Source organism: Talpa occidentalis, unplaced genomic scaffold, assembly GCF_014898055.3.
Source record: "Talpa occidentalis isolate TD23 unplaced genomic scaffold, MPIMG_talOcc4v2.1 talOcc4.13, whole genome shotgun sequence".
Taxonomy (NCBI): Eukaryota; Metazoa; Chordata; class Mammalia; order Eulipotyphla; family Talpidae; genus Talpa; species Talpa occidentalis.
This window is the reverse complement of record NW_023601322.1, coordinates 66,436,181-66,452,773: the sequence shown is the minus strand read 5'-3', so window position 1 is coordinate 66,452,773 and position 16,593 is coordinate 66,436,181. Positions and strand designations below refer to the sequence as shown.

Genomic DNA, 16,593 nt, shown 5'->3' with positions numbered 1-16,593 from the left:
TGCCATGTGGCTTTGGGCAAGTTGTCAGCTCTTTCTGTCTTACCAATTGCTTGGCTATAAAATATTCAGCCTCCTTATGACTCAAATTGCTCACGTCTGTGGAGGTTTAGATAGGGACTTAGAGCTGTGCAGCATAACCTTTCATAGGTCATGTGTTCCTTTGAGAATGACGAGAACGTTGTGTCTACTGCCTAGCACAATACCTATATACAGTTTACCCGGAATGACAGCTGTCGGATGTTTGAACTAGAGTGATGGGTGAGCCAGTGCAGCCAGCCGTGGTTCCCGGTCCCTTAGGTCACCCCCCACTCCCCAGCTTACACACTTCTCCCCATCCTCCATGCCCCCCTCTACTCTGCATATGAAGCCACAAGTAATCGGGGAATCAGCACTTTTGGCTCTTGTGCTGTGGTTTTCAGACTTTGCTTTCACATAATGGAACCATTTATTTTTCTAATGAAGTCTTACCTGGAGCTCCAATATAAATAAAAGGGAGCTCTGAAGCATTTATTTCCCCATGCATCATTCATTCATTTATTCATCCATCCATTCAAGTATGGTTCAAGCATCGCTTTGTGCCAGCACCTGGCCTCTCTGACTTGGGCACCCTGTAGTGTGAAAATCAGAGATCTCATAAGGGGATCACTCTTGCCTGGAGTGAGACAATCAGAGGCCTAGGGACTCTGCCCCTAAAGCTCTTAACTTTGGGGGGCCTTATTTTCCTCATCTGTAAGGTGAAATAACGGACTAACGATGCCACACTGCATTCCAAGTTAATATGGCTTTCACGATCCCTGGTAGGGAGTATGATTAGCCCATTTCTGTGGATAGTGAACATGAGTGCTGAGCTCCAAAAAAGGACAAAAAGAAGAGCACAGAGAGGAATCCAGAACCCCAAACTATTGAGAAGCTAGCTGAATTACAGCTTGGAATTTTCCAGGAAAATTAGTATAAATCTGAGCATTGGGAAAGTATTTGCTGTCTCTCACTCTTTTCTCCCCTGGAAGGTTTGATGCTGTCAGTGTCGATTTCATAGACTCAGTTCACGCACTGTCCTCTTGGATTGAATTCACAGGCCTGAACCTGTTGTGACAGAGAAAGTTTTACTCACAAACAGTGGGTCTACAAAGAGGACTTCTGTCCCTGGAGGACTGCTTGTGGGGAAGGACAGGAGCCTGCAGAAGCCCAGGCCTGCATTAGGTCAAATCCATGTGCCTTTTGTTCTTAGATGTGCAGAGCCACACAGGCCTGACAGGCTTTGGAAGTATTCTTTTAAATATTGTTTTTTGAGAGGAGGTCAGGCAAGTCTACTACTGGCAAAAGTTCACCTACGGGGATTTTGCCTTGCTTTGCCTTGCCAGGCAGCTTAGTGTCAAGGTCAAAAGCATGGGTTCTGGTATTAGACAAGGCTGGCTCCAAGTGCTGCCTCTGTTTCTACTCTCTACTTGATCTTTGGGCAAGACACTCAGCCTTTTCAAGCCTCATGTCCTTGTCTGTGAAATGGGGATAATTACACCTCCTTCCCAGTGTTGTTGGGAAATTAAATCCTATTGTAAAACCCAGTGCCTGGCTGGTGTAAATGCACTCTAAACAGTCATTCTTTTCCTAGCCCTAATTTTCCAGTTGAGTGTTAGAGTATTAGAGAATGCAGCAGTAGACGTGTGGGGTCAAGGGCATGTGTGTCCATTACTGCATACCTAGCAACACTCCAACTTGCCTGACTCCTGTTCAGACCTGGCAAGGTCTTGTTGGAGATGGAATGACAACCCTCTCTGTTGTTCTTCCTTCCTCCCCCTTAACAGGTGCAAACAGGAGAACAAACTACAGCTTTTCCTTTATTAGTAAGTCAGTGAGCTTTTCCTGGTACTCCAGAATCCAGCCCCCATCCTCCAGAATGCAATAAACCATCCTTCCCTGCTTGTGACATTCCTTGGCATAATTCCGCCAGAGGACTGACGCTTCACCCTTCATGTGTGTTTTGCCAGCAAACACTTAATCTTAGCCACAGACACTTCGTTTTCCAAAAAGTTCACAGGCAGAGACAGCCCAGGGCTGGCTGCTTTGCTCAGCCAGTTGTTAGTCCTGGACCCCTGCCACCCTCTGTGGGGCAACATGATCACCCCAAATTTCTTGGGTCACCTCTGGCCAGTGAGTTCAAGGATTTTAGAAGCCAGTTCATGTCCCAGGATGTTCAGGGTCTGGGCTCCATAACATCTGCCAGAGCTCCTGGTTCCTGGATCCACAGGCCCTTGCTGCTGCTGTTGCTGTAGGACCTACTCTCAATCCCCTTCTCACCTGCTCCCCCCTGGACTTCTGCGCCTGAGGCCCCACTGGTGGCCAGGTTTAGGCTGAGGGTTCTCCCGCAAACAGAGAGGCGTCGCAGCACCTCAGAGGCGGCCTCTACGGGCACGCTGGGGCGCTGCTCCAGCAGCATCTCCAGCAGTGAGCTCATCTCCGAGACGAAGGTGCTGGCCAGTCGTGTGCCCGTCGGGCTCAACTCTGGTCCAGTCCCCTTGCCGAATGTCTGGAAGGTTCTAGGCTCCTCTGAGGCTGCAGCGTCAGCAGAGAATAAGTTGTCACGGTAGTTGGTGGCCAGGGGTAAAGAAAGCCTTGCCATCCAGGCTGGGTCGGGGGTGCTCAGTCGGTCCAGGGCCAAACCTGTAGGGGAAGAGGAGATACAGTGAGGCCTGGCCCAGGAAGGGCCAGGCGGGACAGGGTGGGGTGTGGGCAGGGCAAAGGCATGGGACAAAGGAGGGAAGGGAAGTGGGGGAGGGAAAGATGGGTGGTTGGAGGGGGAACGGGAAGGAAGAGGCCCTGACAGGGAAGCTCATGAGCAGGAAGGCAGGACCCAAGTTCACAGGAGAGCTGAGTGGAAAGGACGCAGGAGGAGAAATTAGAAAGTGGCTTAGAATGAAATTGCCTTGTTTCTAAAGACTCTCCCAGTCTATGAGCTATTTCATGTCTTCGGGTCTTCCACCCATTTCTGTAAGGCCCTGATGGGGTGCATCAGGGCACCACTAGCTGAGAGGGTGGGGATGGAAATCCTTTTTCTTAGCCAAGGCTGCAGTTCCTAGCTTGGTGCTGCCTTCTGTTGGTGTTCAGGATAATAGTTACCACTAATGAAGCACTTCTGTGTCAAGCCATTAAATAATTATCTCATTTAACCTCTATGCAAACCTTTGGAGTTGAATATCATCCAATTTTATGGATGAGGAAACCAGAGAATGGAGTTAAGGCCATCATAGGGAAGCCCCCTGTGGCTGTACCACCCTACATGCTCTCAAAAGCTGACCTATCCTCTCTGGGTGCTCCTAGTGCCCACCTATGGCCTCTGGAATTCCCAGGCCTGCTAAGGTTTGTGCTGTCACAACCTGGCCCTACGTCCTCGTCTCCTCAACCTTTAACCCCTGGCCCTGTGCCCTCAACTCTTCAACCTTTACCCTGAGGCACCCTGAGCTCTTCAGCCATTACCCCCTGGCCCTGCACCTCAACTCCTCAGCATTACTCTCTAGTTTCATGTCTGGAACACCTCAACCTTTACCTCTCAAGCTGCGGGAATCACAGTCCTGACATCAGGCTGGAAAGGAGCTGGTGGGGCAGTGAAAATCTTACCCCCAGTCCGCCAGGGCCACCTCACACTGCTTCTTTCCCCAGCTCTTCAAAAGAAAATCCTACCTCAAAAAACTAGTCCACATCTGATGGTAGGAGGCTAAACCAGAGGAAAGTGTAATTCTTGTGGTTAAGAAACTGAGTCTTTGGAAAAAAAGGGGGGGCACAATACATACTTCAACGTTTATTTAATGTTTGCCTAAGGTGAACTACTTTAAAATCTGTGCATAGAGACTAGGAAGCTGTATGTCAACGTGTTAACTGAAATTACCCCGGGAAAAGGTGATTTATTTTCCTTTTGTTTATCTACATTTTTCTATATTAACCAAATATTACTTCTGTAATTTGTAAAAGTTATTCCAAAATACAGCTAATGGTTGTTTATATTGATAAATGAGCCCTCGCCTTGCCTTGACAGTGTCAGGCTTGCAGGCTTGCAGTATCCGCTTCGCAGCTGGATACTGGGGTCCAGCCTGGGACTTAGTGAACATTTATTGAATGAACATAAGTATTAACCCTGGAAACTTGGGAAATGTAAACCTTAAGGTTCCCTGAGACTCTGAGGTAATAAGGTTGAACTCTTTTGGTGTTACAGAATCAGGCCTTTCCTTGCATGAAGGTCAGATAGCTTCAGAAGGGGTGAAGCTTGGAATAAGTAAACCACCAGGATGTATGAGAAGGACTGGAAGGCCATGGTGAAGTCACTCAGCAGAAGGTGGGGCACTGGGCCAACCTGGGTTTGATTTCCCTGCTTTGCCACTTAGGGGCAGTGTGACCTTGGGGAAAATTGCTTAACTTCTCTGTGCCTCCTTTTCCTCTCAGAAAGTAGAGAAGTGGTAGCACTCATTGTGTCAGGTTGAATTCAGTGAGCTCATGCAGCCAGTGAAATATTGTCATCATCACACCCTTAGGTGGAGCTTTTTTCTGATGCGGCCAGGATCCCAGTCTCAGGCTGGCCAGTCCTGCAAGTAGTAGATGCTTTTATCCCTACTCCTCTCTTTGTTCCCTAACTTGAGCAGCCCCCAGACCCTTTATGCTGTGGGGAAGGAAACCATGTAGGAACTGAACTCACAGGTTCTGGTCAGAGCTGGTTACAGAGATATAATGGCCACAGAGGTCATTTTCAATTTTCTAGTAGACATATTGAAAAAGTAAAAAGGTGAAATTGATTTATAAATTTTTTATGCCTAATGTCATCATGTTTATCATGTAACTGAAATTTTTTAAGTTACTTATAAGATATTGTACATTCTTTTTTCACACTAAGTCTTCCAATCTGGAGTGTATTTTATACTTACAGCACACCTCAATTCAGACTAGCCTTTTTCTCTGTGGCCACTGTAATGGCCTCACAGCTCTACATTCTAGACAATGGTATCCTATAAAACTTTCTATATGGTGATGTCCATAGTATGTCCACTAACCACATGTGGCTATTTAGCACTTGAAATGTGCATGGCATGGCTGAGTAACTGAATTTTTCATTTTACTTAGTTTTAATTAGATTTAATTTTACTTTATTTTAATTTAGAGCTACGCTGCCTGTGTTAATAACCATTGGCTGCACAATCTTGGGAAAATTACTAAACCCCTCTGACCCTTAGACTTTTCCTTTATGAAATGGGGATAACGAATAGGCCCTATCATAAGATATCCTCATGAGGCATATAGAAAGCGCTCAATAAATGTTACATGTATTTTTTAAGGAAAGGGAAGTGCTTCCCATGCCTTCGGCATGTTTGTGCCAGATGAAGCACACAGAATATGCTTGGATGAGAAAGAAACTGTTGGCTACAGAAACGGAAAAAAAAAAAAAAATAGGGATGGTCGTGTATAAGGTGAGTCACCTGAAGGAGGCTGACCAGTCTCCACCACAGGGAGGGGGCACTAGCAGGTTCTTGAATTAAAATTCATGTTATACAGTTTATTGTCCAAACTAATTGTTTCTTTAGAAAATTCTCGGTTTCAATTGGAAATGTTAGCACATTAAAGAATGGCTTCAGTTCTTAGGGTTAAAGGGTATTTAACACACCTAAGAAATGGAAATGATTGGGTTAGAAAGTGAGGGGAGGTATCCTGATGACGGGACTGGCTGACCCCTCTCAATTGCTGATGAGCTCTGTGAACCTAGGTGACTCCATGCAGTCCAGTTACCTCCCTAGCTTATCTCTAAATTGGAGATTTTTTTTAAAGATGTATTTTTTTATTTTATTTATGCACACAAGAACTAGGGTGTAGGCCAGAGGTGCAGGGGTGTGAGAGGATTCACCAGAGACAGAGTGGGGAGGAGAACAGATAGATTGACTGAAATACACTGCTGAGGGAAGCAGTGGGTAAGACAGGAGACAACACCGACCATGTGGGTCAGCAGCCTGGCCAGGGATCAAACTCATGCTGCAGTGGGTGCTGATAGCTTCATAGTGCTGAGACTTAACCCCTTGCCCCACCAGGGAGGCCCCTAAATTGGAGCTGTTAATATCTACCTCGAAGGTCTGTGTGGAGGCTAAAATGCAATGATGTGTATAAGATGCTTACAGGGTACTTGGCAAACACCAAGAACTCAGTAATGGGGCCTCCCCGGTGGCGCAGCGGTTGAGTGCTGGGTTGCGAAGCTGCCCGCAGCCCCTGCGGCGCTGGTTCTATCCCCGGCTGCTCCCCGGCCACCAGAGGAGGGTCCCACATGGCGCGCAGACCTCTCCTGCCGCCCGCTGCACCCCTCAGCAGTGTACTTCGGTCCTTCTGCCTGCTCTGCTCCCCGCTCTGGCTCTGGTGAATTCTCTCACCCTCCCGTGCTTCTGACTGTACCCAGTGCATGTATAAACAAAACAAACAAACAAACAAATAAATAAACATGCCTCTATTAAAAAAAAAAATTACTAAAAAAAAAAAAAAAGAACTCAGTAATTATTCACTATTTTTATGATGATGTTTTAAAATTAACAATCGAAGTAGAATCTGGTCTTTAAACAAACAAAGGCTTTAGGGGAAATAAAATGTTTCTGAGAGTCCTCCCCAGAAATAGAATGCTGTGTTTCCATGTGGTAGATCTGAGCAGGACTTTGAAGCCTGGGTACAAGAGGGGACTGTGGGGGGAGAAACAGGTTTGGGGTGACCCTAGGAAGTCCTTACCTGTATGGGGGTCCAGCAGGCTTGACAGTTCTTCTTCTAGCAGCTGCTTCACGGAGAGATCCTCTTCAGAGTCCAAAGATCCTTCTTCCTGGTCAGGTTCTGCTTGGCCACCAGCCCTGGCACCTGGGCCCTCTGCGTCTGGGTTTGTACTCCTGTGAAGGAAGCCAACACTGTCAGCATGTGAGCAAATTCACCCATGGATGCATTCATTCCTGTTCACAAACATCCTTTTATTCTTTTCACATTCGTTCATCCATATAGGGAGCTGTATACACAACCCTGCCTTCAGAGTCAGACCAAACTGGGTTCCTGATCCTAGCCCTCCTGCCTACTCTGAGTCATGTTTCCTCATCTGTAAAATGGGGGTAAATAAACAACACCCACCACATGGTAAAATGAGACCTTGTGTGTAAAGGATTTCATTTGTGCTGCCTGGTACATTGTGAGTGCCTTGGTATAATTATTCACCATTTCCCTCCCATTCTTTCACATTGCCTGGCACAGAGTAGGAGGTTAGTAAACTGTAATTCTTCCCTCCTTCCACTAGCCATCCATCCACTCACCTCTCCCTTCTGCTCCTTCTGTCTCCCTCTTTCTTTCTTTTTTTTTTTTTTTAAGATTTATTTATTTATGCATACAACAACTGAGGTACAGGAGAGAGGTACAGGGGGAGGGGGGGCACGGTGAGAGGATTCACCAGAGACCCAGTGGGGAACAGAACAGGCAGACTGACTGAAATACACTGCTGCAGCGGGGGAGACAGGAGACATCTACTGCACCATGTGGGAAGCTCCCTGGCCAGATCTAACTCATGCTGCAGAGGCTGTGGATAGCTGCACAGTACTGTGCTTAACCCTTTGCGCCACCAGGGAGGCCCACCTTTCTCTCTTTCTTTCCCTCCCTCCCTCCCTCCAAGTTTGAACTCTAGTGAGGGCGGGGTTTTTTGTGTTTCAGTCCCTGTTCTCCCACCAGTGCTCAGAACAGGACCTGGCACGTAGTTGGTGATTAAAAACTTTGTGGAATGAGTAACCAAATATTTTCTTCTCCCTATTTGAGGCCAACTGCCAGAACAGAAGAGCAGGTCTCTAGAGGACATAGCTGAGGTGAGGTATCCAAAAGCTGCTCAGAACTTACCACCCTGTTACCATCCTTCACCCTCCCTGTCTTCTGGAGAGGTGGATTCCTGAGACATTTTAGCTTGGGGACAGAGGCTTAGCTCCTTATTCCAGAAGGTCTGAAGGCTCCCTGAGAAACTTGTGGACCTGGGGGTCCTTTCTGCTCTTTTTCTATGGCCATTTCTGCTTCTCTGAAGGGGCCAATGGGGAGGTGGCAAGTTTGCAAATAATAATAACAACTAACATTGATGGAACAGTTCCTCTGAGTCAGGCCTCATGCTGTACAAGGTGCATAAACTTCCTATCAGACCAGTTTTGTTACTCACTGGCTGTGTGACCTTGAGCAAAGTCACTTTTTTTTTAAAAGATTTATTTATTTTTTATACAAGGGTTGGGGTACAGGCCAGAGGTGTGGGAGGGGGAGAGGGATTCACCAGAGACAAAGCAGGGAGCAGAACAGGCAGACAACTGAAATACACTGCTGAGGGGTGCAGCGGGCACAACAGGAGAGGTCTGCCACGCCATGTGGAAATCTCCCTGGCCTGCAGGGTTCAGTGCTGCAGAGGCTGTGGACAGCTTCACAGCACTGCGCTCAACCCACTGCACCACCGGGGAGGCCCTGAGCAAAGTCACTTTAAGAGGAAAGAACTTAGTTGTGTACCTGTGATGTTGTGTGCCAGGCGCTGGACTATGGGTTTAGGACATACAATACATCAAATCTTTACCCCACCTCTATGTGCAAGTGTGGTGACCTTCATTTTACAGGTGAGAAACAAGGCCTCAAGGGATTATCTGACTTGCTCAAGTTTACATAGCTGGTGTGGATCACACTACTTAGAGCCTCAGTTTCTCCATCTGTAATAAGGAGGAGTTAGGTTAGATGTCCTTTTAAGGTCTCTTTAATTCTGGGATAGCCCGAAAGAATACTCCCCCGCCCCCTACTTCTGTCCTTAGCCAAGAGCTTTCATATTCTGTTTAAGAGTCAAGAGAAAGAAAGCTGAAAATTACAGACTTAAAGTCCATAACCCAGTACCCCTGCAGTCAGGGAACAGATAGAACCTGGGGCAGGGGCGGGGATGAAGACATTTCCTTAGTAATTTCGGGTCCTGTAAATACTATAAATACAGTTGCTCTAAGACCAAACTGCTTGGGGTGGGGAGATAGACACTGTCTACTGTACCCTCTGGGGACCAGCTTCTGGGATGTCTTCCTCTTCTCACATGATAGAGGTTGCAGGGCTGAGGGCAGCCAGTGGGGGGAGGGAGGGTGTTGAGAAGCCTGTGGGAGCTACGTGCTGCTTACCTGCCGCCGCCGGGCTTGGCTGAGTACTTATTTCCCCGGTGGTTTGGTTTGGGCTGGAATTGGCCCTGATGCAGCAAGGACAGCAGCTGGGAGATTTGCTACAAGACAGGAAAAATCTGTTGACTCCACACAATTCCGACCCAGCACACTTCCTCGCCGGATGTTTCCCTCAATGCCGGCGCTTTCTTTTTATAGTCTTTCCTCTGGCTTCAGATGTTTGTGTGATCAGATGGGGGATGGTGAAAGGTAGCGGTGGCAGCTGGGGACCTGTGCAGGCAGGTTCCCCGCATGGCCGTGTCACCAAAGTACCTGGGTGCCTAAAGGGAGAGAAGGGAGACCTTGTGTGCCCATACCCTCACTCTCAGCCCCCCAAGTGACCTGCTTCTGGTGGAATCTGTGGGATGGGGGTGAAAAAGGCATTTCCTGACCATAAATTCATTATTGCTTTGATAAAAATTATCTTAAAGGGTTATTTCCTCCCCTTCCACAGTATTCTAAAACTCAGCCAATTTTTGTAGGTCAAATGTAAGACAATTTCGTAGAGAAGACAAAATGGTATCATCTAATCATTCACTTATTCATCCATTCATTCAGTCAAGGAGAATGCGAATGAGAACATGACTGAGCCACTGCCCTCAGGGAGCTCACAAGAAGACAGGGCACAGGGTTCCTACCAGGAATTGCATGGGGTTGGGAAGGAGGGGTCTGTGGGACAGAGGAGGGCCCCTCACTCAAAGAAGGGGGGAATGAGGGAGGAACAGGGGAAGTTTATTTATGTCAACATTTGTCTGTTGAGTTCATATAACATGCCAGACACCTCTTCTAAGATCCAAAGCTTCCACTGGAGTTTGGCAAGTAGAGGGGGTCAGGACTGGGCGAAGGGTGAAGAGAGTTTCTGACAGAAGTCTCTTAGCTAAAAGGCCAGAGGAGATGGTGACATTTCAGAAGGCTAGATAATGGGGACAGAGGCTGGATGACATGTTGCCATTCGATGCAGCAGGGCCTCCTGGGGGTGAAGAGTAAGTCTTGGGAGGCTGAGTTCTAGTTCAAGGTCATTTCTAGCTTGTATAATTCCAGGCAGGTTTTTAGACATACTCAGAATTTAGTTTCCTCATCTCTAAGGTGGAACTAGAAATACCTGCCAACCTTCTTGAAAGGGTTGGTAGGATTAATTGCATGATTTGAAAGTTAATTCAAACTCCAGATTACTTCAGTTTGGGTTTTTACTCCTAGAAGCACTGCCTCTGCCTCCTGGGCCCATCCCTGCCCTCCCTAAGGAGACCCACTCCACCTCTCTGGGCAGCTTAAGACAAAAAGTGACAACCTCAGGCAAGTTGAACAAGGAAATGACCAGGACTGGGATTTCACTAAGACTTGGGAGGGTCAGGGTCCCATTGTCAGCCTCAGGGCACATCTAACCCCTCCAGCTCAGGCCCAGAAGCCCTCCTAAGGCACTTGTCACCCTTTTCCCCAATGAAGGGGATACTGCTAAATGCAAACCCCTGAGCTGAGCACTGTCATTTGGGATCATTTCATAGTTAAATCCCAGACTCTGGAGTCAGTCAGGCTTGGTTTCAGATTCTAAATCTGACCCTGCTCTAGTTTCCATCTGTTTGACCTTGAGGAATTCATAAACATTCCGAACCTCAGTTTCCTCAGCAATGAAAAAGGCAGTAATAATGAGGTCTAGGCCATATGATGATTGCAGTTATGAAGCAAAATGAAAGTGTATAAAACATTTATCAATAGATCTTATGAAAAGCACTTAATAACTATAATTATGTATCACTTAGTTATATAATCTCATTTAGTTCTTACACTAACACAAAGAGAGAGTTACCATTACACCCATTTTACAGATGAGGTTCACAGAGGCCACACAACAATTAGTGGTAGTGTTAGAATTTGAACCTGGACCTCCCTCCACCATAACACTATGCTGTTAGAAAATCATGAGCATTAGGCAGTCTGCCTCTTAGCCTCAAGATGATTCCGAATGAGCACCCTAGTGGGGTCACCTACTGTGCCTGTTCTCTGCTGTCTCTGTTCACCAGCCACCAGCATGTGTTTGACACAAAGAGCTCATTTAGTAAGCATTTGATGAATGAATGACTGAATGAATGGCTCTGGGAAATTTCTAGGGCTGCATCAAGCTCAGGACTAGATTCCCAAGGCAGCAGCTGGGCCCTCTCCAGGTGGCTTCCTGGAGAGGTGTGGGGGAAAGGAAACAGTGGCCTTGCTCCACAGGAAATCAGAGCTGATGGCCTACCCAAACAGACGTGTGCCTTGGGTGGACAACCTGGTACAGGGAAAATTATCTGGGGCTCAGAGGAGCATGTGAGCATATCAGATACCATCCCTGAAAAAGATTTCCCATCTGTGTCTAGTAAACCCAGGGTCACTAGACACTTTATCATTCATCATCCTGTTTGATCCGCACCCCCTGGGAGACAGACGTGGTAAGTTTGGCATCATAATCCCCATTTTATAGATAAGAAAATGAAACTCAGATGTTAAAGGACTTGCCCCCTGTCCCCCAATTTCTAAGCAGCTGTGCTGAAATCTGGATCTGGATCTAACAAACTCCCAGTTCCAAGGTTGTTTTAACTGCCCATCACACAGGCCCAGCTGGCAAGCTCTGGGTTCTTAGGCAAGTCAAATGCAGCCCTGATCCAAGGGTAATGATGCCCATGCCACCTAGCTTCATGAAGAAGTTGCCCAGATGAGTAGAGGGCAGGTGGAGATGGAGAAGAGATTTGTAGAAGTAATTGTAATTATTTGCTGAGTGCTAAGTGCCAGATACTGTCTGGAAGCTTTATGTGCACTCAGTTTATCTCCAGGCAAGCTTACAAGACAGTTGCTGTTAACATGGACATCTTCAACAGAGAAGCTGTGTAACTTCCCTGGTTCCAAAATTTGTTCTCTTTATCACTACCGCTGCTGTGTGTCTGCTCGTGCAAGGCACCCTGAGTAAGTGCGTTAGAGGAGTTAACTGATCGATCCTCAGAACAGCTCTTCAAGGCAGGTGCTCTTACTGTTATTATTTTACAGATAGAGACACTAAGACTCAGAGTCAGTGAATAATTTGCACAGGCTCACACACAAATACTGTTGACCCCAGAGCTATGCCCTGAACCACTGGTACCCACCGTTAAATTCTTGGTCAGCCTAAGAAGTGAAAGTGAGGAATGTTAGGGTAATGGAGTGTCTGATGGTTGTTGGTGGTGGTGGTGCAGAGATGACCAGAGTCACCCACACCCAATATACCTGAACAGGCGGAGAATCCACAGTGAGCTCCTCCACTGGGTTCCGTTCTGCAAAGGCAGCCACAGACAACCGGACCAGGCTTCGCAGAATCTGATGGGGACCCGTCTCTGCCTCAGAGGTCACTTTGCCATTGAGATTCCGCTGCCGCCTCAGGGTTGCAGAGGAGGCAGGTGGGCTCAGTGGGGCTTCCTCGCTGCTTGGGTCTCTAGACAACCTCCCTGTGGGACTGCTCGCAACCTTCACAGGCTTCAGGCGTGACTGGCCTGTAGCAGGCTGAAGCTCAGGAAGGCTCAGGTTCTCCCGGGAGGCATTCCTCTGCCTGGGATGATTGAAAAGGAGGTTGACCGTGTCAGGCAGCACCTCTCGGCTCTCAGTGAGGGCTCCCTGGTTGCCTTGGTTCCTCAGGGTTCGGTATAGAGTGGGTGTGAGGTGAAAGGGGGCCTGCAGGCAGGGATCCCAGCCTGCTTCCATCATCGCCTCCTTGCCTGTGTCCTTGTGGGACTCTCCGCCTCTGCTCGGCTCATCCGCCTGGCCCCTGAGCACAGGCACGAGATGAATGTCTGCTTTCTGAATGTGTTTTTGAGGCCGCTTGGGCTGGTGGCGGTAGGTGGACTCAGCCTCCCGACAATTGTAGGCCTTGTCCTTCTTTTCTGTCCGGCAGATGGACACGATCAGAGCTGAGATCAACCCGAAGATGGCCAGCAGCACGATCAGGCAAATCACCGTCAGCACTGATGTGCTCAGGACCCCGGGCTCATGAGCTGAGTCCCTCAGGTGGTCCACGCTGCTGACAAACAAGACCCTCAGCAGGGCTCGGGTCTGCAAGGAGGGGCTGCCACGGTCTTCCGCCACTATTTCCAGCTCCCACTCACTCCCAATAAGGCTACTGGCATTGGTGATGTTGATGAACAACTGGCCCAGGTAAGGGTTGAGGACAAAGAGATGGGCCTCGTTCCCACTCCGAATGCTGTAGAGAACCTCTCCATTTGCCCCTGAGTCTGCATCTCTTGCTACAATGGTTGATAAAAGGAATGGCCGGGAGCTGTGGGTGGCCAGTGGTGATGAGTCTGTGCCTACTAGACCCAAGCCATTAGGAGTCTCAATGGGCACCAGAAGGTGGCCTGTGGAGGCATTTACAAGCACTGAGAGGCTGGCTTTTCCATCACTGAGTATGGGATGAATCACCTCTGGGGCATTATCATTGGCATCCAGGAGACTGACCTGTACAGAGACACTGGACACGAGCTGGGGCTGCCCCTTGTCCTCTGCAATCACCCGGAACTCGAAGCCAGTCAACTGTTCATAGTCTAGTGACCTCTGAGCAGTCACCTCACCTGTGTCTGAGTTAATAGCCACCAAGTGAGAAACTGGGGAGTCCTGGATACAGTAAGAGATTTTTCCATTAATGCCCAAATCAGCATCATGAGCCTTGATGGTAATGAGGTGAAGAGAGGGTAGGTTGTTTTCTCGAGTAGAGACCTCATACCTGCTCTTCTCAAATACAGGTGCATTGTCATTCACATCGCTGATCTGAATGCTGAGCTGTTTCATGGCTGATAAGGGCTGGGGTCCTTGGTCTTGAGCCAACAGGGTGAGGGTATATTTAGGCCACTGCTCCCTGTCCAGTGTGGCATTGGTTAGCAGCATATATGTGTTGCCATTGGTCCTTTTCAGCCTGAAGTGGCCCAGCTCTTGGCTCAGCCAGCAGTGAACCAGCCCGTTGTTTCCTGAGTCCAAGTCATTTGCCATGATGAGAGCAATGAAACTGTCTTTGGGAAGACCTTCTGACACCAGTGATGGCTGGGAGGCCCAGGTGATGTGGATGCTTGGGGCATTGTCATTGACATCCAGAACCTTGATGAGAACTTTGCAATGGGCTGGGATGGGGTTGGGACCTAGGTCCCTTGCCTGGACATCTACCTCATAAGCAGGATTCTTTTCATAATCTAGGGATTGAAGCAGAATCATCTGGCCTGTCTTGGCATCAATACTGAAGGTGTCCAGTACTTCTGGAGGCACATGTTTACTGAGGAAGAACTCCACCTCCCCATTGGGGCCTTCGTCAGGGTCCGTAGCAGTCAAGTTTATGAGGAGAGTACCAGGGGCAGCGTCTTCTTGAATTTCTAGTGCCAGTGAACTCTCAGCAAACACAGGGCTATTGTCATTGGAATCTAAGACGTTGACCTTGACCAAGCTGGTGCCTGACTTGGGGGGGTTCCCACTGTCATAGGCTGTTAGCACCAGATCAAAAAATGAGTGGATTTCCCTGTCCAGCTCCTTCACCACCACAAGCTCTGCATGTTTGGTCTCATCAGGCCCCACAATGACATCTAGGGCAAAGTGCTCGCTGGGAGACAGGGTGTAGGAATGCAGGCTGTTAGAACCCGTGTCTGGGTCAAGGGCTCTGTCCAGGGGATCCTGGTGTGCAGAGAGGCACTCTCAGAGATTTCTAGCTCCTGCTCACTTTTGGGAAACTGAGGCTGGTGGTCATTGATGTCTAGCACCTGGATCTCCACATGGATCAGAGCCAGATCCCCTGTAGCAAGCACATCAAAGGAAACCAGGCAGGGGTCCCGCTGCCGGCAGAGTTGCTCTCGGTCTAGTCGCCTCCCTGTGCTGAGCAGGCCATCCTCAAAGTCCACCTGGATGGGGAGTGCCTGTGGCAGCTGCAAAACCTGAAAGGCAGCCCCCACTTGCCCACGCCTCCCCTCCCGGCCCAGTTCCCGGGACAGGTTCCCTATCACTGTGCCAGACGGCACTTCCTCTGACACTTGGTATTTCACAGTGAGGGTGGCCACCTCCTGGCAGTCTCCTGAAAGCAACAAGTAGCCACCTGGCCCCCAGAATCCCAGCAAAAGTGGCAGAAATTGCATCATGCTTACCGCCAGTGAGCTAGATTCAGAAACTGCTAGAGTTCTTCAAAGGCTGGGCAAGTCCTCCAGTGTTTCTGGGGGGCGTTGATTAACCCCGTTCTCCTGCCCCCAGACCTGTGGGCACAGCCCTGTCCCATGGTTAGATAATGATGGTACTAGCAGGATTCCCAGGCAAGGCCATCTTCATCTGAAGAGATCTGAGAGATCCAAGCGCGGGTGAAGGGAAATTGCCGGGGGAGATCCTGCAAAGGGGAACCCACTGGCTCACTTCGGCAAATGATGTACAAGAGCCGGTCAAGGGGGGACTTGATCCAGTAGAGCAGGATGTGGGGATCTGACTTCCAAACAGTTGCTGGGCTGGGGAAACAGAGAAGCAGCTTTTTCCTATGGAAACCCCACCTACAGGAAAAGGGAGGGCTGTGAGTTTCAATGCCAATTAGAGGAAGAGCATTTCCTGTGAAGCGGAGTGGCCTGTGCTGAGGAGGATGCGCCAGGGCTCCGGGGCAGCCTGATGGGAAGGTGCTGTCCACACGGCAAGGCAGCCGCTGAGGGAAAGGGAGGCCCTGTGTGGCCAAGTGAGCAGAGAACCCTGCCTGGCCACACTGAGGCTGGGATCTGTCCTGGGCAGGTCATGCTCCCTGACTCTCTTCCTTCCCTCAGTTCTCTTTGCCATTATTTCCCCCACTATTCCTTGCCTGTTCCTGTCTTTTCCCCATACTTGCTTGCCTTCGGTCTTGGTTCACCCATTTTTGTCTCACTGGGAAGGAGCTGTGATAAAGCGAGCACAAAGTCAAAACCGCTTGGGTTCTAATCCTGACTCTGCAAAGCTGGGTCACGTGGGACAAATCACCCAGCCTCTCTGAGCCTCCGTCCCCACATCTTTAGAGCAGGAAGGGACTAACAGCTCTCTACAGGAAATTGAGAGGTTGGAATGAAATGATGCACAAAGGGCTGGGCCTGGCAATGATATTGTGAGGTGGGTATTGTGAGCCTCTCTGCTCATCCTACCTTATGACTACCCTGGTTTCTCACGCTGGTGCTGTGCCAGTCTCGGCCCCACACTGACTCGATGTGGTGCCCATTGCCTCAGCTCCTGAAGTGCAAGAATTTCCCTCTGACCTGGTCTCGGGACTTCCCTTCCCTTCCCTCCTGGCTCCCCCAGCTCCAGGCCCATTGTTCTCTGCATCTGGTCTAGTCTGAGCCCCTGTCTGGGGGAATCCCCCAGCCTCCCACTCCTGAGTCTTGGAGGTTTTTATATTTTTCTCTCTCCCACTCCTTCCTCTCCTTTTCCCTCCCTT

The 16,593-nt window shown here is 49.0% G+C and overlaps 1 protein-coding gene across 1 annotated transcript; it reads right to left on the bottom strand.

The window, feature by feature from the left end:
* Window positions 1-360: 360 nt before the first annotated feature.
* PCDH12 (protocadherin 12) lies at window positions 361-15,670 on the bottom strand. The gene is given in 5 exon segments (XM_037509062.2): window positions 361-2,658; window positions 6,739-6,890; window positions 9,156-9,253; window positions 12,423-14,839; window positions 14,842-15,670. Coding segments are annotated over 5 exon segments (3,591 nt in total). The 5' UTR covers window positions 15,299-15,670; the 3' UTR covers window positions 361-2,191.
* Window positions 15,671-16,593: the final 923 nt, after the last annotated feature.